Source organism: Anopheles coustani, chromosome 3 (genome assembly GCF_943734705.1).
Source record: "Anopheles coustani chromosome 3, idAnoCousDA_361_x.2, whole genome shotgun sequence".
Lineage (NCBI taxonomy): Eukaryota > Metazoa > Arthropoda > Insecta > Diptera > Culicidae > Anopheles > Anopheles coustani.
Window position 1 is genome coordinate 27,693,487 of NC_071288.1, and position 23,557 is coordinate 27,717,043.

General features: G+C 45.1%; 4 protein-coding genes across 4 annotated transcripts; all 4 read right to left on the bottom strand.

The window, feature by feature from the left end:
- Nucleotides 1-1,041: 1,041 nt before the first annotated feature.
- On the bottom strand, nt 1,042-2,520 carry LOC131258813 (fatty acid hydroxylase domain-containing protein 2-like). The gene is made up of 3 exons (XM_058260196.1): nt 2,391-2,520; nt 1,581-2,217; nt 1,042-1,183 (listed from the first exon to the last, which is right to left on the bottom strand). The coding sequence occupies exons 1-3, from the start codon at nt 2,518-2,520 to the stop codon at nt 1,042-1,044; spliced, it is 909 nt and encodes a 302-aa protein (XP_058116179.1).
- A 2,103-nt stretch (nt 2,521-4,623) lies between these two features.
- Nucleotides 4,624-9,376, bottom strand: LOC131259419 (fatty acid hydroxylase domain-containing protein 2-like). The gene is made up of 3 exons (XM_058260903.1): nt 9,262-9,376; nt 8,376-9,012; nt 4,624-4,884 (listed from the first exon to the last, which is right to left on the bottom strand). The coding sequence occupies exons 1-3, from the start codon at nt 9,374-9,376 to the stop codon at nt 4,743-4,745; spliced, it is 894 nt and encodes a 297-aa protein (XP_058116886.1). The 3' UTR covers nt 4,624-4,742.
- A 3,914-nt stretch (nt 9,377-13,290) lies between these two features.
- LOC131258821 (fatty acid hydroxylase domain-containing protein 2-like) lies at nt 13,291-14,226 on the bottom strand. The gene is made up of 2 exons (XM_058260208.1): nt 14,079-14,226; nt 13,291-13,931 (listed from the first exon to the last, which is right to left on the bottom strand). Exons 1-2 carry the CDS (start codon nt 14,224-14,226, stop codon nt 13,291-13,293), a joined length of 789 nt encoding a protein of 262 aa, XP_058116191.1.
- A 3,871-nt stretch (nt 14,227-18,097) lies between these two features.
- LOC131258832 (fatty acid hydroxylase domain-containing protein 2-like) lies at nt 18,098-19,563 on the bottom strand. The gene is made up of 4 exons (XM_058260218.1): nt 19,467-19,563; nt 19,147-19,322; nt 18,571-19,022; nt 18,098-18,505 (listed from the first exon to the last, which is right to left on the bottom strand). The coding sequence occupies exons 1-4, from the start codon at nt 19,561-19,563 to the stop codon at nt 18,364-18,366; spliced, it is 867 nt and encodes a 288-aa protein (XP_058116201.1). The 3' UTR covers nt 18,098-18,363.
- Nucleotides 19,564-23,557: the final 3,994 nt, after the last annotated feature.

Here is a 23,557-nt window from a genome sequence, read left to right on the forward strand (position 1 = left end):
TATGGATGAATAAATTTAGTCCACATCGTTCAATCGAACGGCATGGATAGCAACTTCCACTTTTTTTGTAGATCTATGTCTAACTTAATTTATTCATGCTTAACCTCACAAGAAACAGAATGGAGAGATTATTCCACCATGCTGAATTTTAGGTTTGATATTTTGTTTATATTTGCGATAAGCAAACTTATTCAAGGACACGTTCGTAATGTATTCGCATATCAAGTGGTGTGAACAGGAAATGCACGTATCGGAACGGTTTCTTATGGTAATGCTTCTTGTTTATCTTTAGTTCCGTGAAAATGGGGGCGTCAGATTGTTGATTTTTCAAACCGCATTTTAGAATTGAAAAATTAGCGACTTTTTTTTCTCAAGATTTTTCGAGTGTAAAGATTTATGGTTTATCATTTTTGTCATTACAGTGTAGTTTATAATTTTTAAAATTGAATACAATGTCATAGTAAGTTGGATAAACATTTCATTCAGCAAATTTAAAGTAAAACCATTCAAACATTAATTTGCATAAGACTAAATCTGTAACGTTGTTATAGTGTTATCAGTTAGTATACTCCACAAACAGAACCCATAGAAAGTATTTAAAATGTATGTTTCTCTACTTACATGAGGTGATAGTTGTTGTCGTACTCAGAACTTGTCATCAACGGCAGATGGCAGTCCGAGTTTTCCGCCAGTGTATCGATCGTCGTTAACACGTAGCACCGCATGATCACTAACTCGATTGAAAGCGAGTAAATGGCAGCGTGCAACAGCGGAAGACTCCTTTCGCAGTGCCTTTTGCAAATCTATTGCTAAATTGGTTGGCGGGCGTTTTTCGGCAGTCAAAATAATCGGTATTTTGTTTACGGCAATTGTGAAAGAAATAGCCATGCCTTTCTAGTATTCCTTATTCGAGAAGTCAAGCCGCATTTTTTCCTCATCGTAAATGTATGTATCTAAATTAAATCTAATCAGCTTAATCAGACTGTTTCCAATCATTTGGTAGACAAACAAAAAAATTTAATTAATAACAACCACTTTGCTCTATTTAACTGGTACAAGCTCCCTGGCCGATTTCAGGCTGAAAATTCGGTGGTGCCGTTGGAATTGCTTTTTCTTTCGAAACTCGTCGCTGGTTCCGTGCAGTCGATCACACCAACCATAATTGCCATAGCATTGGTTGAAGCTGAAAGTTAAGAAAAAACATTTTTTTTAGCTGAATTGAGAGAAGGGTTTTTTTTTCAACACTATGTCAGGATCTTCTATACAATGGATAGAATTGTCTGTATCGAATTATAGCAACTCAAAAGCTAGATTGTGCAAGCAGTGATCGGAAACACGATAAGGTTGGTTAAGTGCATGAGCAACAGATTTGGGGTTCCATTTGGAAGCACTCCGCTTGCAGCATGCTACACCAATCAGTCAAACATGTTTAATGGCCTGTCATTAGACTAGCATCGGCATTTGCGTAACGCCTGTTGTTCGTTTTAACCTTCAATGACCCTGTCTCAGTAGCTTGGAAAATAGAAGATGCATCGACCAAAGCAACGTTTTACCGTTAATCGATGGCAGACTGAACTTACTTCAAATGGTGATAGTCGTGCGACTCCGAGCTACCGAGAAACGGTAGATGGTAGCCGGAATGGTCGCCTAGCGTGTCCCACATCACGAACGTCAGCCAGATGGCGATGGTGAACACGTGCGACGTCATCAGAGCCGGCCCGAGGTAGACCGGCAGCAGGTCGCTGATAACGAACTCGACCGGATGTGCGTACATGGCGGACCAGGCGACCGGGGCCTTCCACTCGTGGTGCTTCTTGTGGATGAGTCGATACAGGAGGCCTGAGTGCAGCAGCCGGTGAGTGTAGTAGAACCCGACCTCCCACGCCACTATGCACACCAGCATGTCGCGCAGGATGACGTCCAAGGTAGGTATGGTTCGCACATCGGGCACGCTGTCCAGGAACATCTTGCGGGCATGGTAGGTGGCCCATGTTGTCGGTATCCCGTACACTAGCTGATTGTAAGCCACGGTTTGGATGAGGCGCTTGCAGCGATCCCATTCCAGTGGTTCGTGGGTTCCTGGTTGTGTTTTGTACTTGCGCATGCAGGCCGGTCTTTGCGTTAAATCCATCAGGACAAATAGTCCACCAACAATCCAGAACAATCCATACGAGTAGATCATCAGGTACCACACGTACAACATGTCGGGATCATCGCCTAACGGTAAAAAAAAATAAACTGGCTTGTAGTTGTAGGACATAAAGAGAACATTCCAGATTTCCCCAACTCTCATACTTCACGAAACCAAAACTAATTATACCCGGTATTATTTGCGTACGTGATAATTTCGCGTAACGTTTTAATTCACATAAACTTCAATTGACACAAACCTATAACATCAAGAAGGGCATTCCACTGACGTTGCACAAAACCATGCTGGATGCTTGATTGTTGCTCCAGAAAATGGTCAAACTTGTGTGTTTCTCCAGTCACATTCACGTCAATAAACGTTTCATTCATTGTGCTCTTCTCAAAAATTCACACTGCACTGATGTAGTAAGCTCTCTTACGATCTTTTCCAGCTGAACTTTTCCACACTCTGCCTCCGCATTAACACTAATGCTATCGTTTTGTTCCCTAAAGTGATCGATCGTAAAACCCTAACGACACTTTCGTATACTGTGTTTCCCTTGCGGCGACTCGCGACGGACTTCAGCGTGGTTGCGTTCTGCATCGTGTTTTTGAACGAAGCCACCAAAAACGTAAACTCCCCGCTCGACAACCTTTATATTTAATTATGTGCCGTGAGTGGATTCGGCATGGGAGCATACACGAATTTCTCCTAGCCCGTTCTTCGTCGCCAAAACGATGGAGATGGTCTTATAATTAGGACCATTACAGCATGCGACCTTCATCGATCGGTTTCGCCCGCGTGTCGCGGCTCACGGTGAATGGTGGTTTTTGAAGCGTAGCGAGCATTAGTTTTAGTTCGATCTTGCACCAGCGTGTTACATTTAAGGTGCGAAATGTAGAGGTGAGGGTGGATCTTACAGCGATCGATTCATGTCAATGATAACGAAGTTGTCGCAGATGTATGGGCTCCAAATTGCTACCTATGATCCTATCTGAGTATCTTTCCGAATGATGTATTGTGTGGAAATGAAAGCCTAAAAAAGTGAGCAAGCAAAGCTTATCTTACTTTAATCTACACTAATTTTTGAAAATCTGAAAAAATCAGCCAATAGAAAGATTATAGTTTTTTCTTTTCTAATACAATGTTGGCGTTGAGAAACGGTTTGTTAAAAGCTCAAACTACCTTGTACCACGTTTATGCGATCGTCGAAAGCTCTTACATGAGGCGAAAGCTTACTACGTATTTTAAATCTTCCCGTAACGGGAGGTAACGCTTTCATCAATAATTTTTATCAACGGAAAAATACCGTTCGTTTTACTGGTACTTTGAATTGTTTCACATTTTAGTTTTAAATTCACTTTAGCATAAACAAATAATGTGATCATTTCAAATCGTAAATTAAAAGATACTACATCAGAGAGAGAGAGCAAGTAATGAAGCGTCAGATGGGAACCGAAATGAAGACATCCATTTGTCCAAGTCATGCACAGTAACGTAATTTAATTTGGGCTTGACATTCAATTTCCTCCTCCTGCGCCATGCAAATAACATTTCTCAGCTTTAATTGCTGACAGTTAAAGCTAATTAAAGTTTATAATATAATCAGTCTCAAAAAAAAGATGGAAAGTCCCGTCATAAGCCCATCTCGGTTGACCTCGTGGTGACTGCTAGGGATTTGGCCGCAGGAATGGTGAAGACCCTACAGGAATTAGAAATAGGACATACTTACTTACCCATAAAGGGATTTTAATTTGTTTTTGTTTGTGTTTATTTTTACATTACCGATGGCCACAAGAAATGTTAATTGTTCTCTTATTAATAAAACAAACTCGCTAGTCATTGACGGTCATTAATGTGGAAGTAGTTTTTTAATTCATCTCTTCCATCTTGCTTTCGGAGGCAAATGTTGCTACGTGCGTACCGTCAGGTTCAAACCGATTGAAATTTCCTATCAATTCGGAGTTGTGAAGGGTGGATGTGGAGATGGTTCGTTCGACGCAAAATAAAAACGAAAATGTTTCAAGTTTCTCATTGAGAAGGCCGAAGGGCCCGAAGGCTTTTATTTTTCAATTTTCATTTTTCAAGAACAATTCGCACTACTGCCGAACGCGACCCAACCAACGCAGATGCTGCGGTGCTTTAGTCTACTTTGTCTTTATTTGCATGTGTGTGACACCTGCACCTACGTTGGAACAGTTCGGATAGTGCGCAATCGTTTATTAATAGCTTAACTATTTGAGGTACCTTGCTTACCGGCTAGTTAAAATCAGTCCCGCACAATCAACACGAAAATAATATTACAGCTAAATACTGAAACACCTCGGCAGACGTTCGTTAAACACTCAAACCGTCTGCGAAGAGTTGCGAAAAGGTGGCCCACCGGAGGAAAAGCGCAATGTACATTAGAAACATTTCCTCCCCTTTTCCCCCCCACCCCACAGACCCGGCACCGGCGCGTAACGGACACGACCTTGCTACCGAAGGTCGGTGTTGGCGCGCACACTGCTCTCGATATCGGTGGGCCCCGGGCACGCAGGGTCCGACGGGGGTGCAGCATCCTTCCTGGAGCTGGTGGCGTGAACCCAAACCCCGCTTCCCGCTTCCACCCCTAGTGCTCCGGGACCAGTTCGCGGGCCGACTTGAGGGCGAAGATACGGTGGTGCCGCTGGTACTGCTTCTTCTTGCGAAACTCGCTATCCGTCCCGTGCAGTCCGTCCAACCAGCCGAAGAGACCGTAGCACTGGTTGAACCTGGGTTCGGGTTGCGCCGTCCGGTTCACGTGTCCAACGTGTTGGCGGGGGGGCGGAGGTTGCGTTTTAGTTTTCGGTTTCGCCAACATACGTTCGGCCGTGGATGCGTTGCGGTCGGAGTTGACCGTTGGAGAAGAAAAGGACAATAAAAGAGAGGAAAAAACAAAGATAGAAACAGTAATTAGAAAGTGATTGTTTTTTTTTTTTTTTGTCGGCGAAGACTTCGAAGTTCAGCGGTTCGTTCGGTGATCTAACGATTAGTGCGGGGAACGCGCTGTTGTTGCGTGCTGGTGAAGCCGTGCTTTATTACGAATGCTGGCCACGATGGTCAAACCGACTTCATCCGAGCTTGGGGTGTGAAAGAAATACCAAGGTTGCGGCTTTTTTGTCCTAAGCCACAAAAATCGGCGAAGGGTTTGATTCGCGACCACTTTTCACTCGGGAGATTGTAAGAATTAAAAATTACATAAAACACCCACTACGTGCTGCATTCCACGGCACCGCTGTCATGCTAAGACTACTCTGTAGGGCTTGGGACAAGTCTCGGAAGGTTCGAGCGTTCGGGGGATGAATTATGTTGTGAAACCGGGCCCCCCAAAAAGCCGCCGACCTTACCGAGCGAAGATCGCCCAGCAGTAGCGCGCTGCCCGGTCCGGTTAGGTTTAGTAGGTCTGTTTAGGTGTAAGGTTAGGCCCACCGTGGAAAGGGAATTCGGTGCAACCAAGGTTCGACACCGACCGACCGTGCGTTGGCCGATAGGAGGTTGGTCGAGTGCGCCCCCTCCTCGCGATTCGTATTTCGTGAGCGTCACGTCGGCCCGTCATGATTGACCGGTATTTTCAGCGCAGAGATGAATCGAAAAGAGCATCTAGCGATTCTGCGCCGTCAGCGGATACGTGACGCGTCGTCACAAGCCACTGGCGGGGTCACCGGTAGCCTTGGCGGTGACCCTATTATGTGAATCAAAAAAACAATATTAGAAACGTTATAAAATGTCTCTTGCGGCTGGTTGGTAGGAAAAGACTTCCAACAAATATTTATGTTACGGAAGACCTTTCCAGTCCACAGGTGTCCAGTCCGTCAAAATGAATTGGCTGAACATTCATTCTAGACATAAAAAAGCAGCAGTATTCCTTTGTTTTTGCCATGCAAAACTTAATCTGATAAACTAACAGTGTAGAAAACGTCCACAACCAGTCAAAGCCGTTTCGAAAGGCAACAAACTATCTATTGGGATCCTTTCTTCTTCTAAAGTTTGCAAAGTTGGTTTTTTCTTCTAAACCACAACGACAAACGTCGTCAAAACTGGAATGTTGGCTTGTTGCAAATGGCTTAGCAGTTCCTGGTTAGTATTAAATGTTTCATACACTTTTTTTAGAGCAGGTTAACGCGACATTTCTAAGAATGTGTTTGTTCTTATTCACATATTTAAAAAGTGATTTTTTATTATCTTTACTTTTCCTGTTTCGCGCTGCCGTGGCATCTCCATATTCGCCACCAAGTTTATGCTAATTGAGTGGATCGAATGCATTCTGAGAGTGTTTTAAATTAAGAGGTATGCAAGAAGTTGCAAAGCGAAGCGCTACGAACAAAAACCTGTTAGATTGAAATCGGCTTTCAAGACGAAGCAAAAATGGCATTACGATTGGTGGACATGACTGTACGAAAAGAACTAGGAGCATCAGAACATCTCGTAGTGGTTGGGTCTCTTTGTGTTCTTGATAGTGGCACCACATTATCAACCAATGGAAGTTGAGGGTGTGAACTACAAAACAAAGCAAAAACACCCTCTTACACTCCGGAAAGTGGTATCTCATTAACCTTGGGCGAATCGGCTTTTTAACTTTCGAGGGGAATGGTCGGTACCGTTATATGCAAGGGACAAGATCAGGTCCCTTAAGTAGTATTGACAAGTTTCACCACATTATCAACCATCAACTGGTGGTGTAAACTAAAACAGAGCAAACATACGTGCCCTACTCCAGAAAGTGAAGAATCTCTCCTTTTGCTAGTTGCGAAATCGAAGATGATACCTCTTTGTGCAATTGTTGGCGACCGTTGTACGAATGGAGCAGAGTTGGATTCGAATGTTCTAGAGAGTTCTCGTTTGATGACTTGCATTTCATATCTTAAGATACGTTCGTCCTTCTCAAACCTATGTAGGGGTAACTGGTGGGATTAATCATGATCAACATTAATCATACCGTGAGCAAGATAAACGCAACGATAATACTTTGTTAAATCTTTTTCACATTGATGTGGTGTACTTCTGAAGTGCAAACTTTTTAATCAAGTTCAGTTTTCAATTTCCTTCATATGTCAAACTGTATTCTACCAGAACTGGTGATCGCTTTAAAAAAAACCTGGTCAGCATCTATTTGTTTTCGAAAGGTAAAATATAATCCCCTAAACAAACACTGTAAAAAAATGTACATACAAGACACCAAGAGCCATTCAAAGAAAGATGCAAAAAACCAATTTGATTGAAATCATCTGTCTATCTAAAGTTGGCAGCGCGGTTGTGAAGAAAAATGTCGTCGAACTTGATTTTCGGCTTGTTGCACATGTCAATCACTATCCAATTCCTGGTTCATTTTCATTCGCGTTACGGAAGTATTTTTGATATTCTGCTCGTTTTTTGGGGATTGTTTTAAAAAATACCAGGGAGTAAAAAAGTGCGCATTTTTGCTGTTTCCCACATCCGTTACATCGCGATGTTCGGTATAAAATTTTGGTGAATGGAAAGTACTCTTGTACTCTGTGAATTAAAGGTAATTTCGATGCAAACGGTCTGCTGCACAACGATGCGTTGCCAGCATCGGTAAAAACCAGTTTGTGAATCAAAAGCTTGAGAAGCTACCAAAATGGTATTGCATCCCAATGTTCCCCAGTAAGGTTATTGAAAATGGGAAAAGCCTTGGGTTCTGTGAGTTAATAATAGCTCATATTCAAAAAAGTTTTCCTAGTATGATGATGTGAAAAAAAAACAGATAAGACTTTCATAACTCTTCATCACCCTGCCCATACTGGAGCAGTTTTGAAACGCAAACATTTGTTTTCAATTTTGTTAAATAAACCATGTTAACAAGCGGCGGTCGAACAATTCATGCAAAACTTCAGATAAATTAATCATGAACAACGAACGAAATTCGCAATAAAATCTAATCCGGTTTTGTTAATCCAAGGATTGTTGGAATCATGTCAACGAAAAACAAGTTGTAGCCTTTTAAAGCTAGATTAAACATTTTGAATGCATTTGGTGCCAAAACTCGACTGGAGCACAGGCAGAAAACCCTGGTTCAGTGTTTGAGGCTGACAACGTAGTACCCCAAGGTCTTGCTGACCGTACATTCACTTCTGGCGTGGTCTGTTGTGTCGAAAATTTCCCGTGGGTCTCCTCATAATGCCTCAAACTACCGCATCTAAATTTATCGTAAAGGACGCTTATTTCGGGGACATGTCCCGGTGACAGGCCCGTCGACTCAACTTACTTGAGGTGATGGTAATCATGCATTTCGGAGCTACCGAGCACCGGGAGGTGATACCCGGAATGGTCGACCAGTGTGTCCATCATGACGAACGTGAACCAGACGACGATCGTGAACACGTGGCTGGTCATGATGGCTGGGCCGACGTAGACCGGCAGCAGGTCGCTGATAATGAACTCGAACGGGTGCGCGTACATGGCCGACCAGGCCACCGGTGCCTTCCACTCGTGGTGCTTCTTGTGGATGTGCTTGTAAAAGAAGGTCGAGTGCAGCAGCCGGTGGCTGTAGTAGAAGGTGATCTCCCACGCCACGATGCACACCATAACGTCCCGTACGATGATGTACGGCGATGGTAGCACGCGTGGATCGGGAATGTCGGCCCCGATGAACTTGCGCGCATGGTACGACAGGTAGGAGGTCGGCACACCGAACACCAGCTGGTTGTAGGCGATGGTTTTGACCAGGTTGACAAATTTATCCCACTGGAGTGGTTCGTTGGCGCCGGGTTGGTTTTTGAATTTGCGCAAAAACCGTGGCTTGTTGGTGAGATCCATTAGCACAAACAAGCCGCCGACGAGCCAGAAGAACCCGTACGTGTACGCTGTCAGGAACCAAACGTAAAGCGTGTCGACATCGTCACCTGATACCGTAGGGTGAAGGGCGGCGATGGAAGGAAATGAAGGGATGGATCATCATTATTCACCATACTTATCGCTCACTGCACATAAGCACTAGTGTCTCCGGGATCTAATGCTGACCATCGGCACTGCGTTCCAAATCGCTCAACCGGAAATAGCCTATCTTATAAGGACTCCAGAAATATGAGGTGAGGAAGCACTTTGCTCGGCCAACCTGCACTAGATCCCGTTGGCACTCGTGCAGACCGTACCGATTATATCTAGAAATGCGTTCCATTTCTGTTCGATAAAACTAACACTGGGGGTCACGAATTCCTCCGCCCCCAAAAGGGTGACGTTCGCCGTAAGATCTAGTAGGCTATCCATGTTTTGTACTGCGTTTGCTTTTGTGTCTCACGAAACTGGTAGGTATCGATCACAACAGCGCCGAAAGCCACAATCAGTAGCGTGCAACACTGGCACTATTTCCTAAAGATTGCGTCGTTAAAGTTTGCACGAAATAGGAACCCACGGGCGAACGCCTTATCGCTAAAGAAAAGGTGCGCTGCTGTTGGCAGCTTACGCATAACTGAAGCCTTCCGCGGCGGAGGATTCGATCCGAAGTCGTCGATGTACGGCTCAACTTCTCAAGCGTGATCCCCCTCCCCTCGCTGCCACCGATGTCGCGACTTCGAGTGGTGTTTGCAGTCCACGACTTGCTTGTCGAGCACGCTCGCGATCCGTTCGATCCGAGTTAGATGTTTTTTTTCTTCTCCCCAATAAAACTCCTTTTTCGGCTACTCTAAAAACCGGACAAAGATATTTGTATCCCCTCCCGTATAGAAATGAGATCTAGCGGAAAGGTAGTATCCGGCCTAAAAGAACTTTTCTTTTTGTAAGGACGTTTGAAACGAACATCCGGAGCGGTGTGACAGGTGATTTTCTTCTGTTGTTTGTTGTAGTATCTCGGTCGTGTCCAATCAAATTAGGATTTCAATTAGAAACTATTAAATAGCGGTTATAGTTTCGCTGAAATACTCTCAAATAATTATTGAATGTTAACAAATTCATTTTAGGAATTTACGTTAGTTCAATTTTTATTCTGAAAATAGATAAAACTTGCTTTTGTTTTAGTTACAACATTCATTAAAGGTTTGAATGCTGTAAGTATTCGAACGTTGGCTTAAACACAATCTTACTCTGAGCAGAATTACTTGAACACAGTTCATTTAATGGGCAAATACCCTTACAACAAACTGAAAAGTATGATTTCCAGTTTTTTCAGTAATATAAGCAGTGAGTAGTTAAATGTTTCCTAAAATAATGTTTGGCTATCAATATTTTATGATGGTGGATAGGAAACGACATTCATAAATCATTAGTTTTTTTTGACAAAACATTCGAAACGCTCCATCTACGATTCCGCCTCTTATTCATTTAACCTGCTACTGATATTGCAACCCAAATTCGGAGCCCACCGATAGTCATCGGGTAGGATATTTCTGCAACGATCATTAGTTCCGCCTGACTTAGCGATGCCTTGCACGGTGGTACGCTTGATCGATTGATCTTGCGGGTTTTTCTTTAATTAATTCTCATGTTTCAGTAGTGTCCACCAAATTCTATATTCTTTCTATATAATCGCACAACGTAAGTGTGATAAGAAATTTTGACTTGTAGCTTCGTTTTTGTGTAAAATAAGCCAGCAAACAGCAATCCAAATAAAATACTAATAGATGCTGAAGTTGCTGCAAACGATGCGATTAACGACCGTGGCAGTTTCAGGGCAGCCCACCCTGTCAGATAGATTTATCAAATGATTAATTCCGTTTTGGGTGTGGTCTCGAACGGGGGCCAGTGACGGACGGCATATGAGGAAGTCGTTCGTCGGGTTGCACAGGCATGAGAAGTGGGTCTGTTTAATATCCACCGTGCATACCGTGAAAACAAAGGCTAAACAGAGGTCTATTGCCACTACGTGATATGGTGGTCGTGGTTAGGATGAAGATTTTAAAACTTCCAACAAACTTGCAATAAGTGCCATTTGAACTTGGTTAACCATGTCACACATGTGTGCCAATAAAATGTTGCAATATGTTTTGAGTTTATTTTGAGATGGAACACTTTCTGCTACCGTTAACATAACCGTATTGAGTTCACTGTTCTTTTTTGTACTCATCTTCTTCGTTCATAAGCTGGTACCTAAAGCTTATGCGCTTTGCCCACTCTTTGGCCTTCATGAATAGTGGCGGCATTTGATTTAAACATTTGAAATAGAAACATTAATGCGAACAGCAATGGTCAAGGTTTGCACACCGGATGTGGGCCAATATTGTTGGCCAGCTTCCGTTGGGTGAAGTTTAAAATTCATGTGCCTTTGTAGTGTTTTCAATTCTTCAAAGTTTGATACTTGAAGCTAAGGGAATGCATTGTTGGCCAAAACTGCTTATAATGTCACCTGCAATCTGTGTTACGAAATTAACCCCCTCTAGGGCTGAGCATGCATTTGAATTCAGATCACCCTTCTTCAGGCACGCAGCCTAAACAAGCCGCATGCTCAACAACCGTCGTGAGATGATAATTAGTTTAATTTTCATCGTCATTGCCTTGTTTTCTTCACACATACTCGATATCCCAACGCCGAGCGTTACGTCTTAATAGTGGCTGAGGCAGGTGTTAATGGGCGTATTTCGTTGAGCAAATGTGACCTTTCCGGTGTTCTCAGCACCTTCCGTCGATATATTGACTTGTGGCATCATCGTGCCGACGGATGGGTAGAGTGCGGCTAGAACACAGGAATGGCGCGGCCCCGGGGTCGAACGATAAACGACGGAATGCGTCCGGTCGGGTGTATAAGTGCGGCCTACCGGGACAACTCTGTCGATTAGCATGAATTTCGGTTTCATCCAAAACTTGTTTCGATGATAGTGATGCAGCTCTTGGTGTTCCGTAATTTTGGTTGTGGATGATAATGTCAAAACTTCCGTGTTTGCGGTACAAATTATAAGAAGCGCTTCCAGAATGGCGGGGAAGTTAATTGCGAGCCTTCAGATGCTGCCTTTGGTTTTTGTCACCAAACAAAGCAGTCAAGTGATGGTTTGTTTCGAACGTCTTCGTCCTCTTCGTCCGTCTGCGATGAAATTTTGTAGTGGAGATTGATTCGGTTGATGTGACGGGATTATTATAGCGCTCAATCAAATTGCTTGAGCTGCCAAAATGCCCCCTCTACAAGATAAATTGCTGACATGGATGAGGTTTGTAGTCATGCTGAATCGCAAGCATCTTGTCGCAAGGATAAAAGTTTAAAAAATGGTTATAAAGAGAAAAACAAAATGGACAGCCTCAGCTCGAACTTCGATCGCATCGAGTTGTAAATTTTCATACATATTATGACAAAGGTTCGGCTTCGAAGCTTTTATACGGTTTTAGACAAGGACTCAAGAGGTGTGGTAAAAGTATATCAAATCTGTCTTTAATATTATTTATATTTATAATGTAAAAGGGTTAAGTTGGTATGGAATAAAAGCATATAGAATTATGGAAAAAATCAAATCATAATTAAAAAACTATATCCCACATAAGTTCAACATAACAGCAACCTCTGTAACTACGGCAAACATTAAATGTTTTGATTTGAAACTTTCACTTAGAGTAAATGCTCCGAACATACTTCGAAGTTACCGCAAATCACAATCAAACTGAAGATCTGTAATAGCCGCAACATATTTGCACCATAGAACGAAATAGGTAAGAATTTTTTTGTACAAACAAACTTGTTCAAAAAATATTTTCACTTTTTTGAAAAATCCTACGTCAATGGTAAAGTGAACGATCGATTGCTATACTCATTAGCATAATTCGATTCCCTCGGGAAATCCATCAATTTCAGGGAAGAAGTATATGCATTGAATATTGGAGTCGTTGGGCGCAAGTTCACTTTGTCACGTGTAAGCACCACAATTTGCGTCACTTGGTGGGGCTTTCCGCGTGTTAAATGAAGTGCTCATTTTAAAGGACAATTTTAGTTCTTTGCAATTTGTTAACACTTTGGCTAGGGACGGGCACTAATGCGGTTGGAAGGTAGGAGACATACACCACATCCCATCGATCACACGGGGCTGATCACAGGATGTAACTACGACACCGGAGTGTAAATATTGATCCTCACTATTTCCACTTTTAATAGCATCGCTAGAATGCGCAACGAACGAGGACGCCGAGCTGCTGTCCTACAGAACGACTGTTGTGCATCATTAACACCTGGGACGAGAAGTTTGCCTCCCGCCCCGGGACACGGACACTTACTTGAGATGATGGAAGTCGTGCATCTCGGAGCTGCCCAGCACGGGCAGATGGTAGCCGGAATGGTCCACCAGCGTGTCCATCATGACGAACGTGAACCACAGGACGAACGTCAGCACGTGGCAGCTCATGAGGGCCGGCCCAAGGTACACGGGCAGCAGATCGCTGATAACGAACTCGAACGGGTGCGCGTACATGGCCGCCCAGGCCACCGGCGCCGTCCACTGGTGGTGCTTCTTGTGGATGCGCTTGTAGAAGAAGCTGGAGTGCAGCAACCGGTGGCTGTAGTAGAAGGTGATCTCCCAGACCACGATGCACACCAGGATGTCGCGCACGATCGTACCGAGCGTGGGTAGGACGCGCGGATCCGGTGGCTCGAAGAACACTATCCAGCGCAGCATGAACCCAAAGTACGTGGTCGGGATGCCGTACAGGAGCTGGTTGCGCAGGACCACCTTCACCAGCCGTTTGCAGCGATCCCACTCGAGCGGCTCGTTGGCGCCCGGTTGGTTCTTGTACTTCCGCAGCGCCGCCGGCCAGTTCGTGAGGTCCATCAGCACGAACAGACCACCGACGAGCCAGAAGAAGGAGTAGGTGTACACGGTCAGGAAGCCCACGTAGAGCGTCACGTTGTCATCGCCTGGCGGTGGAGGTGGTGTTGCATGAAAGTGAAAAGAGTAGATACCGGCGCTTATCAAACGAGGGCTCGAGGGGCCAGCCAGCCAGCGAGCCGAGGCCACCGCTTAGGTAACCTCCGGTGACGCCACCCTCGGACCGTCCGACCTACCGATGCGATCGAGAAAGCCGTTCCACGTTTGGTTGAACCACACGAACAGTGGACCATCGCCACGAGGAAGTGCCGCAACACTCGCGAACGTGTCGACCGTACCGTTCGCTGGCCAGGCGTCGAGCGCTGGGACGCTCGAGAGGTTCATCTTAGCCGACGATAAAACGCACTAACTAGTACGTCCTTGACCGGACCCGATAGGCGCAACGTGTGGCGGCCGCAGCTAGCTGCTTCGATTAGACACTGGAGAGACGTCCGGCGCTTAGGACGATCCGCGTTCGACTGACCACTATCGATCCGTCCGGGGATGATAATAAACATCGACCCATTCTGGTTGCGCCCATGAGTCTCCAACCGTCTTCACCTGGGACGGCACGAGGGGGTGCGTGTGTGTGTCTGTGTATCTGCGACGGCGAGGGCGAAGAAAAGACGGCGACGACGACGGCGGCACAAGAGACACCCTGTCGAAGCTGATGGGAGGTTTTAGTGACGACCGAAAATAATCACTTGTTACTCGCCGTTCAAGTGTGTTGACTACGGCGGCAAACCTGATCGATGGCTGCCCCCGGGGGTCGACCGCGACGCGGGGCAGATCACGTCGTCCGAGTGACCTCACCTTTTCTTCATGACCTACGCGTACTCACCTGTCGTGGCCGCCCTGTGTTCCATCTGCCAGCCGGGACGGCGAAGAATATTTGCATACCCGAAACTGGAATATCATTGGCGAAGGTAAAAAAAAAAAACGTTTCGGATCCAAAGACTTGGGTCCTTTGGGTCCTACCATACCTAAGAAAGCCTCCCGCGGGCGAGGGAGGTGTGTACCGCCGTCATGACCGTTCCGATTGTACGCGACGAGGAAGTACATACGCCGAAATAAAGACAACAAGCATCTCGCCAATAACAAAAAAAAAAAGACAAACCGTTTTGGTCCCGATGAAATGAGGGAAGACAAGACTATGTTTGCGGAGTGCGGTGTTGTTTGAGATAATATTTGCACTACGAATATTTATAGTTCAACATTCGGGGCTTGCAAACGACGCAGCATGTTTAGGGTGAAAACACCCAGAGTAGCTCAGGCGACGATGTGTACGTCTTTTGTTGGAAGTTGGAAAGTACTCTCATGGAAGATGCGCAGGACTTTTTGGGAATGACATACGCACTTGACCGTTGATGAGGATTTGAGTGATGATGTACCCTGCCCAGAGCAGGAGTCGACAACCTTTTTTTCAGGAAGGGAGAAATTTCTGGCAATTTCGAAAAGATGAGCTACAGGTTCTATAAAGTAATTAGCAACGAATTAATATTTTAGTAATTTTGAAAAATGTTACTAGTTGACAAAAATTTACCCACGCCCAATAGAAAAAAGCCCAGAGATTGCCAAACCCTGGCCCATGATGCCAGATAAGACGTTTCACAGCATCCGAATGGGAGACGATAAATTGTCATCGGATTTGCTTGCGACCCCGGTGACCGCGAAGGTCACTGGATTCAGCTAAACTCTTCTGCTTTAACGGTGGTTCGTTTTGTTATTCAAATGCCATTAAACACCGGCAGCCATTTTGGCTCAGCCAAGACGATGTAAACGGCTTTCGTCCTTTGCAGTACCGGCCGGACCGGCGTTGGCGCACGTTTTGCTTCGGACGTCATTTGCGACGAGGCCCTAACTTTTATCGCTCGTTTGCGGCGGAAGAATAGAATAAACAACCCTTAATTGTTCTCGAACACGAATCGATTGACCGGCGATGGAATATATCGAACGTACTGTTATTACTTTGGCCGCTGAAGAAGTGCACAATCGAAGGGTTCTTTTTTGCCAAAAAATACCAAACTGGATGCTGCGCAACGCTACGCACGATCCAGGGGCAATCGAATGGAATGAGTCTACACTTTTCCAAATGTTCAATGTTTATCTAAAGCCAAATCACTGCCAAAAGCTCCGGAAGGTTTCGTTGTTGCCACTGAGGTGTATTCGCCAATGAAAAACATTACCATTGATTGACAGCATCGAGCCTTTTGATGAATCTAATTAGTGAGGCAAAATGTATGTTGTTTCCATGCTAGGCTTCCAAGTGTTTCAACATTCACTAAACGAAACAGAATAGGCAATGAAAATGGAAATGTACACCTCTATAGACCAGTGTTCAATGTTAACTCTCGTGTTGATCAGATGATCTTTAGTTACCCGTTCATTAACATTGTAGTTATGAATAGCTTTCTAATGGATATCTGAACCAAAATTTAATTGAAAATCTATGTAAAATCTCTATTCAAAGAACAAATCATTCACAGTTGCTATACACCATGTGTCCTTCAATACATTAATAGAATTCGTGTATATTTTTGCATGAAATAAGTCTTTCGAAAATATTTTAAATAAGTGACACTAGGACTGGCAAGAGATGCTGTGCATACAGAATTATTTCAGTTTATAGTTATTTAGTAAAAAAAATGGAACGAAATCCGAGATTAAAATCTGCGCGTAGCATTTTCCATCGAAACTGGATAGCACCTTAAGTATTATAGATAAACATTGAATTAAAAGACCAAACAAGACGTGTGATTATAAAGAAAGACATTTCTCATACAAATGCAACTTCCGCTACAGAGAATCGAAGATTGAAGGAGAGTTGTATGAAACATATTCTTCTTTTTTTCGTCGTATGATTGATGAAATAACCGAAATATGATTAAATAATGCCGCATAAGATTGCAAATCAGTTAACTCCTTTTAAAAACCGAGCGCGGGCGTCGCGAAAGAAACAAAACAAAACAACAAATAAACATATTGCTCTACCCGTGAATGAATTAACATTTACAATTTCCCCGTCCTACGTCTCGAGCAAAACAAGTGAAGTAATAAAGACATTCCGCTTCGTTACAGCAATTATTCATAACACATGGCGCCGAACCACACGAGTGCGTCGCCGCTGGGGCACGAGTGAGTGAAATTTATCTCAGCTGACCTGGTTATGTGAAATCTTCTATTTTGGTGGCCAACTTGCGATGGGCTGAACAGCGAAGTGTGTTTGACTTGTTGGCGGCGCCAACCGTAGCCGCGGTGTTCCGTAAAATAAATGTGATAAAAAACAGTTTACAGTAGTTGCTGAATGTCAAATTGCGCAGTTTGTTGTCGAAATGGTAGCGTGAGCCCTTCAATGAATCGTAACGCCCATTAGTGGCTTACGGAGGAAGGCCACAAATTCGACGGAAAGAAAAGCTAATACAATACAATACGAAAGCTGATGCACTTTAAAAGAAATAAAAAACCTTTTCAAGTTAGATTGTCAATTTCTTTGCACAAGCATCTGGACATCTAAAGAAAAAGCTGCAGCACAAGGAAAGCAAAATCCAATTAGTCTTGTTTTATTGTCTTCTTACGGCTCAACGTAAACGTGCCTAGAATACGCAGCGCCTCGAGGTGTTTTACGACCGCACAGTAGTTTCTTGTCGGCCGCGCGAGAACTGTTAGATGCCCATCAATACTCTGATTGTTTTATGTGCCGCCATAAACAGAAAGTAATCACACGCAACCGAAATTAGCTCGTGGCACGCGTGGCGGTGTTGTAAAAATATTTAAACATCCAACCCCAGATCATACTCCGGCAGAGCGATCCAAAACAAAGCCGTGTTGGGTTATTTCATTTGCACCACCACCATCATCGGGACCATCTTTTTCGCCGGCAAACTGTTCACTTACTCTGTTTGGCAACACCACGGCGGACGGCACAGTGCCGAAAGGAATCCAAGTCCACTGCCACCGAGATTTGGCGCAGTGTTTGATCGAAAGGAAGGCCTTCAAACTCCACTTCTAACCCCAACCAACAACCATTGCCAATGTGTTTGCCGATCGCACAGGGACACCCGTGTGCTGGAGTCGTGTGTGTTGGTAGCAGACGATCGGTGTTTCGGATGAATGGAGATCGCGGATTAAAATGTTTGCGTTTGCTAAAGTGGTACGGTTTGTACTTTATTGCTTGCAAAGTCGCCAGCTTTTAAGGTTGTTTCTTTTTAAAAATCAATGTATACTTCGTTTATTTCAACGATCAACTTGTTCGGACGCAGGTGGTCCAATTTGCCTAGTCACTTCTTCTAACACTATACACAAGGGATGGGGACGGGAGGGAGGGAAGGGGGAGCAGGAAAGTAGGAAAGTAGGGAGATTTGAATGCCTTATCATAAACGAATCACTGAAGGACACACGATGCAGGATGCGGTCCCGCAATGGACCGAGTCCCGCCCAGAGCCCTCGGAAGGTACTCACGAGGAGGAGCCGTTACGTGTATCCTTACTTATCCGGCACTAGCTCCCGTGCCGACTGGAACCCGATGATGCGGTTGTGCCGCTGGAACTGCTTCTTCTTGCGGAATTCCGAGTCCGTGCCGTGGAACCAGTCCATCCATCCGTAGAGACCGTAGCACTGATTAAATCTGAGGAATGGGCACAAAGGAATTGAGATGCGTCCTTCGACCTCCCGCCTGACCGGTGTACCTACTTGAGGTGGTGGTAGTCGTGCGACTCCGGGCTGGACAGGAACGGCAGATGGTACCCGCAGTGGTCCAGCACGGTGTCAACCATCACGAACGCGAACCAGATAGCGGTCGTGGCGACGTGACACTTCATCACGGCCGGGCCCGCAAACACCGGCAACAGATCGCTGAAGACGTACTCGAACGGGTGCGCGTACATGGCGGCCAGGGCCACCGGGGCCGTCCACTCGTGGTGCTTCTTGTGCACGTGCTTGTAGAGGAAGCGGGAGTGCAGCAACCGGTGGCTGTAGTAGAAGGTGATCTCCCACAGGGTGATGCACACGGCAAAGTCACGCGCCATCGTCCACGCCGTCGGGAACTCCCGCGGCGGTGGCACACCGTTACGGCTCACGTAGAACGATAGGTACGCCGTCGGGATGCCGACGACCGTTTGGTTGAAGAGTAACGTTTTCACTAGCTAAATACGTACGCCGGGAAAAGGGAAGAGTAAGGTACAGTACACCATCACACACGCTCTCGCATAGACAGGACACACGCTCTTGCACTATAAGCCCATTCTGAGGCCTCTGGGAACCCATTACCTTCTTAAACTTTTCCCAATCCAGCGGCTCGTTCATGCCCGGTTGGTTCTTGTACTTGCGCATAAACTTGGGCCACTCGGTCAGATCCATCAGCACAAACAGTCCACCCAGTATCCAGTAGATGGCATTGGTGTAGAACACCAACACCCACACGTACAGCGTTTCCTGGTCGTCCCCTAGGGACCGAAGTCCCGAAAAGAAAAGCCACATATCAATCGCAGTTGCATATTTCCACTTTTAACACGCTTTCCACTCGGTTTAAGGAATTCACCAAACTTCACAGTCCACAGTCCGGGCACAACAGGTGACACCTTACTTACCGATCGTGTCCAGCAGGGTGTTCCATCGCTCAACGAACCACTCCCGACTGCCGTTTCCGTAGGCCAACGCCAGTGGGACCGGCTCGTAGAAGTCCATCCTGGGCGCGTTCTGTTTGTACACTGAACGTTACGTCGCGTTACGACGTCGCGAAGAAACCGCGGACTTAATGGCGAGACGAGGAAAATTTTGCGTGCAACCCCGGACCGCCTGTGCCGATGTTAGGCGGGGGGCTAGATTTTTATGGTTTTCGTTTTAGACTGTTTGCTTGTTTCCTTATTCCTTTCCGTTGCGTGGAAGGAGATCCTAAATCTGCTCGCCCTCAGTTGACGCACTGTACGCCGTCGCGAGCGAAGATCTTTTACTGCTGCTGTCTGCGCGGTTCAGCGCGCACTAGAGATGATTCTGGTGAAATGATGAATGTCTATCGATGATTAGCGAGTGGTTTGTTGGAACACCGTCCTCTCTACTGCCGCGGTCCGCAACCCGTCGATACAGGATCCGTCGCGAGGTGGGAGACTTTATGAAGTTCACACTTCATAATCGGAACCACCGAGTGCGCTAAACATGGCAAACAGTGCGCACGGTTGTGTTGAGGCGGCAATTGAACGTCGTACCGAGATGATGATCTTGCCGTACCCATACACACACACAGGTGCTCGTTGGCTGACGGGGCCGCGGGTTAGAGTCCATTGTTGAAGTGTGCTCGATGGTTTCCGCGAGGTTGCTCTCGTCACTCGTTGGGCCTGCCAGAAGCTTGTTGGGGTTGGAACTGACCCGATCCGATGGTTGTCTTATGCCTCAAAAAAAGGAGAAGCTGCAGGGGAAGGATAGGGAGAAAGGTCCACATGTAGCATACTGTGTCGAATCGCATATGCTCGCCGGTCTGCGTTACACTATGCGACCAGATTGTTTACCCCTACCAAAGGCAATGTTTGCTACGGTTTGCGGCATGCTCGTATGAAAGTTGACCATTTGGCATAGCAATCCTCTTCCTCATTCGGCTGGCGAGTTGTTTAAATTTTGGATTTTTGTGTTTTCGGCTCGAAGACGTCCAATGCTCGACGTGTTTGCTGTCCGCGTTTTCCCAACGAGGTGCAAATCTCCGTTAGGTCACCGCTGGCGTTCGTCAGCCGGTGTTTCGGGGTGGACATCTTTTTACGGCTTTCCACATGTTTGCTCAATCTGTTAGCATGTATCAGAGATCGGTAAGTGAACTCTTGAGTAGGAGAACCTTTTCCGGCCTCCCAAGTCAGTGCGACCAGCAAGAGAAATTGTGCCGATGCAACCGTGTGTTTTGAAAGGGTAATGTTGCTTATGACGCAATATAAATATATTTTAGACCAATTCGTTCGGTTAAAAGTGATTGTAAGCACTTTTCCTCCATCCGTTGTGTGGGTATAAGGGTTCAATGACTGCTACGAAATAACACATTATGACTTTATGGGATAGTGACTCAATTTTAATGTAGTAAAGAGCCTACACGACACGCGAAATCCCTTTGCATATGAAGGAAAAGGCACATAGACCGTGAAGATGTGTCCGAAAAATCCGGCGAGCTGAAAAAAGGTTTCACTTTACAGCGGCGAGAAGTCTGCTCACTCCTACGCCGCTAGCAAGCCGTGAATATTTCGACCCTTTTCAAGTTAGTACTCTGTCCGAATGAATATTGGTTGCATAATCGATCGCTACTAAACCGGTTTCCGACCTTGGCGCGCGTGGAGAGCTGTAAATAGGCAATAACCTCTGAGGGAAAGTAAAAGCGCGTGCTTGGTTCCGATTTTAAATCTGTCAAGGTTAGCAGTCACACAGCGACAAACGAACAACAATAAAATTAAGGCACCGAGGTGCTTCCCAACCACGTGGTAAACGGTACCACCGAAAAGGGCTGCCGCTCGAGTTGATTGAACTATTTGGCAGAGGCTACCGGCAGCATTTGAATAACCGGTCGGACTGATGATCTAGAGCAGGGATGTCAAACATGCGGCCCGCGGGCCTCATGCGGCCCGCAAGAACATTGGGTGCGGCCCGCGACCCCTTTGAAACAATACATCGAAAGTTTGGATCCTTGAGTATTGGCTTTCCTTTCAATAGCAAAATATTTAATGTAAATCGTTTCACGAACTGCGAATTGCAAGTGAACTGAACGATTGTCAATTTAAACAATTTCAATAAGAAAGTGATATGCAACTTTGATCCACATCACGCCGACATATAGCGGTTGACAACAGCAAAGGTTTTACGCAGATTTTTCTAGACAAGTGGATAAATAGTGTTTATAGAAAACAAACGTGATGAACTACAAGACCATTCCAAACAAAATAACATATGTGGAGCAATAAGTTAGCTATTGTAATTATATACCTTTACTTTTCTAAAATCTTTACCGAAATACACAAAAGTGTTGAACTACAACATATATTTCAATAAACTTGATTTGAATGCGTTAAAATTTGGAAAACGATTGAGCACCAAACCCTCTCTTTTACTCAAAATTAGTAGATTTTATAAGAAGTAATATAATATGAAAAAATGTGAAAATGTAAAACATGATTGTCTGTTAAGATAAAACCACATTGATAAGAACATATTTTTATCAATCCAATCAATTATATGGTTTGGCCCGCGAACCTATTTTGGGAGGAAATGCGGCCCGCGAATCTATTTTGGGAGGAAATGCGGCCCGCGAGGAGAAACGAGTTTGACATCACTGATCTAGAGGCTGGCCGATCACGGTAACCATGTGGCAGGGGTTTGTGATCGAAATGCCCATCGTATCGGTTTTCTGAGAACGGTAGTTAAACTTAAATGAAAACGGCACAAATGAGGCACACGCTTCTCCGAATTCCTGTTCGAGCCTCGGCCTTTGATTTGACTTCTCCGAATGCCTTTCCGAGCCTCAGCCTTTGATTTGACGGTTTCCTGGTAATAGATTAGAAGCATGTGTAACGTATGGAAAGTGACTCGCTACTAAGACGGGAACTCGGTCTCAAATTTTAGCAGACTTTTAGTGATGAACCTTCACCGAACGGGTTTTGGAACGGAATATGCAAAAATCTTCAATACGGAAATCGTTTTACAGTCTGGCTGGAAACCCGTTGAGCTGGCATACTAATAAAAGCGAACACTCCTCGGCTGGATCCACTCCTCGGAACATGGATGGGATAGATAAAATTCAACTAATACATGTTCCATCTCTCGCAACCGATTCTATAAGTGACCTTTATGAATGGCCACAAGTTTGGAAATATAATTTACCCATAGTTTTAAGACCTATTCTTTGCCAACGTCAAATCATTAGCACGTTTCATGCTGGATTTCGGCTTCAATGGTTGCGAAGCAGAACGAATGAGAAATGCTTCACTCGCCTTCATAACGTGAGGCACATCTGTGCAGGTGTGTACGTTTTTTTTTCCTGGCAACCACATCGCAAGATCGAAACGAGTACTGATAATTACGCGCGGTTTGTAGTTTCGTGTGTATGACCATTCAATTTATTTCGCTGACGAACGACGTGGTGGTTCATTTTTTTTTTTTCTAACGCTCCACGAGAAGCGTCATTTCAAACAATCTTCAAAGCACGTAGAACGAAAAACCAACACGCGCAACCTTACAAACGACTTGGGCCGGCTGCGGTAGGCCACAAGCGACGAACCTCCAAAGGAGGGGAGCACTCAGAACTCCAGGACCATCACGGACAAAGAACATTTTCGGTTTGGTTTTTGTTTCTCTATTAGCATTTCACATAGGTTTGATGGATTTGGTTTTTGTTCGCGACATCCAAGTACACATTGGCCTCACCTGGGGCTGCTGGGATCGACGATGGCGTTGACGATGTGATGGGCCTATGACAAACGCACGGTGAGATACCGACGACAGTGACGTATTGTTTGCTCATCCGTTTTTTTTTTCGGCGTAAAACCGGTTCCAAATCCTTTCGTTGAACATTCGCACGTAGCGGCGCACTCTGTTGCGTGAAGATATTCCAAATCTGTGTGTGGCTGGTTAGAAAAACAAAACAATCTTGCCGTGGGATAAAACGAAGCCTGCAAAAAAAAACCGTAAATATTCATCAGCACGCGGTGCAGAAAGC

Excerpts from the sequence above, each read along its gene's own strand:
- LOC131258813 (XM_058260196.1), bottom strand. The coding sequence starts at position 2,520 with ATGAATGAAACGTTTATTGACGTGAATGTGACTGGAGAAACACACAAG. Across the intron at positions 2,218-2,390 it reads TGCCCTTCTTGATGTTATAG|GCGATGATCCCGACATGTTG; the intron begins GTTTGTGTCAAT and ends TTTTACCGTTAG. Across the intron at positions 1,184-1,580 it reads CACGACTATCACCATTTGAA|CTTCAACCAATGCTATGGCA; the intron begins GTAAGTTCAGTC and ends CTTAACTTTCAG.
- LOC131259419 (XM_058260903.1), bottom strand. The coding sequence starts at position 9,376 with ATGGATAGCCTACTAGATCTTACGGCGAACGTCACCCTTTTGGGGGCG. Across the intron at positions 9,013-9,261 it reads CGCATTTCTAGATATAATCG|GTGACGATGTCGACACGCTT; the intron begins GTACGGTCTGCA and ends CTACGGTATCAG. Across the intron at positions 4,885-8,375 it reads CATGATTACCATCACCTCAA|GTTCAACCAGTGCTACGGTC; the intron begins GTAAGTTGAGTC and ends ACCCGAACCCAG.
- LOC131258821 (XM_058260208.1), bottom strand. The coding sequence starts at position 14,226 with ATGAACCTCTCGAGCGTCCCAGCGCTCGACGCCTGGCCAGCGAACGGT. Across the intron at positions 13,932-14,078 it reads CGGCTTTCTCGATCGCATCG|GCGATGACAACGTGACGCTC; the intron begins GTAGGTCGGACG and ends CTCCACCGCCAG.
- LOC131258832 (XM_058260218.1), bottom strand. The coding sequence starts at position 19,563 with ATGGACTTCTACGAGCCGGTCCCACTGGCGTTGGCCTACGGAAACGGC. Across the intron at positions 19,323-19,466 it reads CACCCTGCTGGACACGATCG|GGGACGACCAGGAAACGCTG; the intron begins GTAAGTAAGGTG and ends TTCGGTCCCTAG. Across the intron at positions 18,506-18,570 it reads CACGACTACCACCACCTCAA|ATTTAATCAGTGCTACGGTC; the intron begins GTAGGTACACCG and ends CCCATTCCTCAG.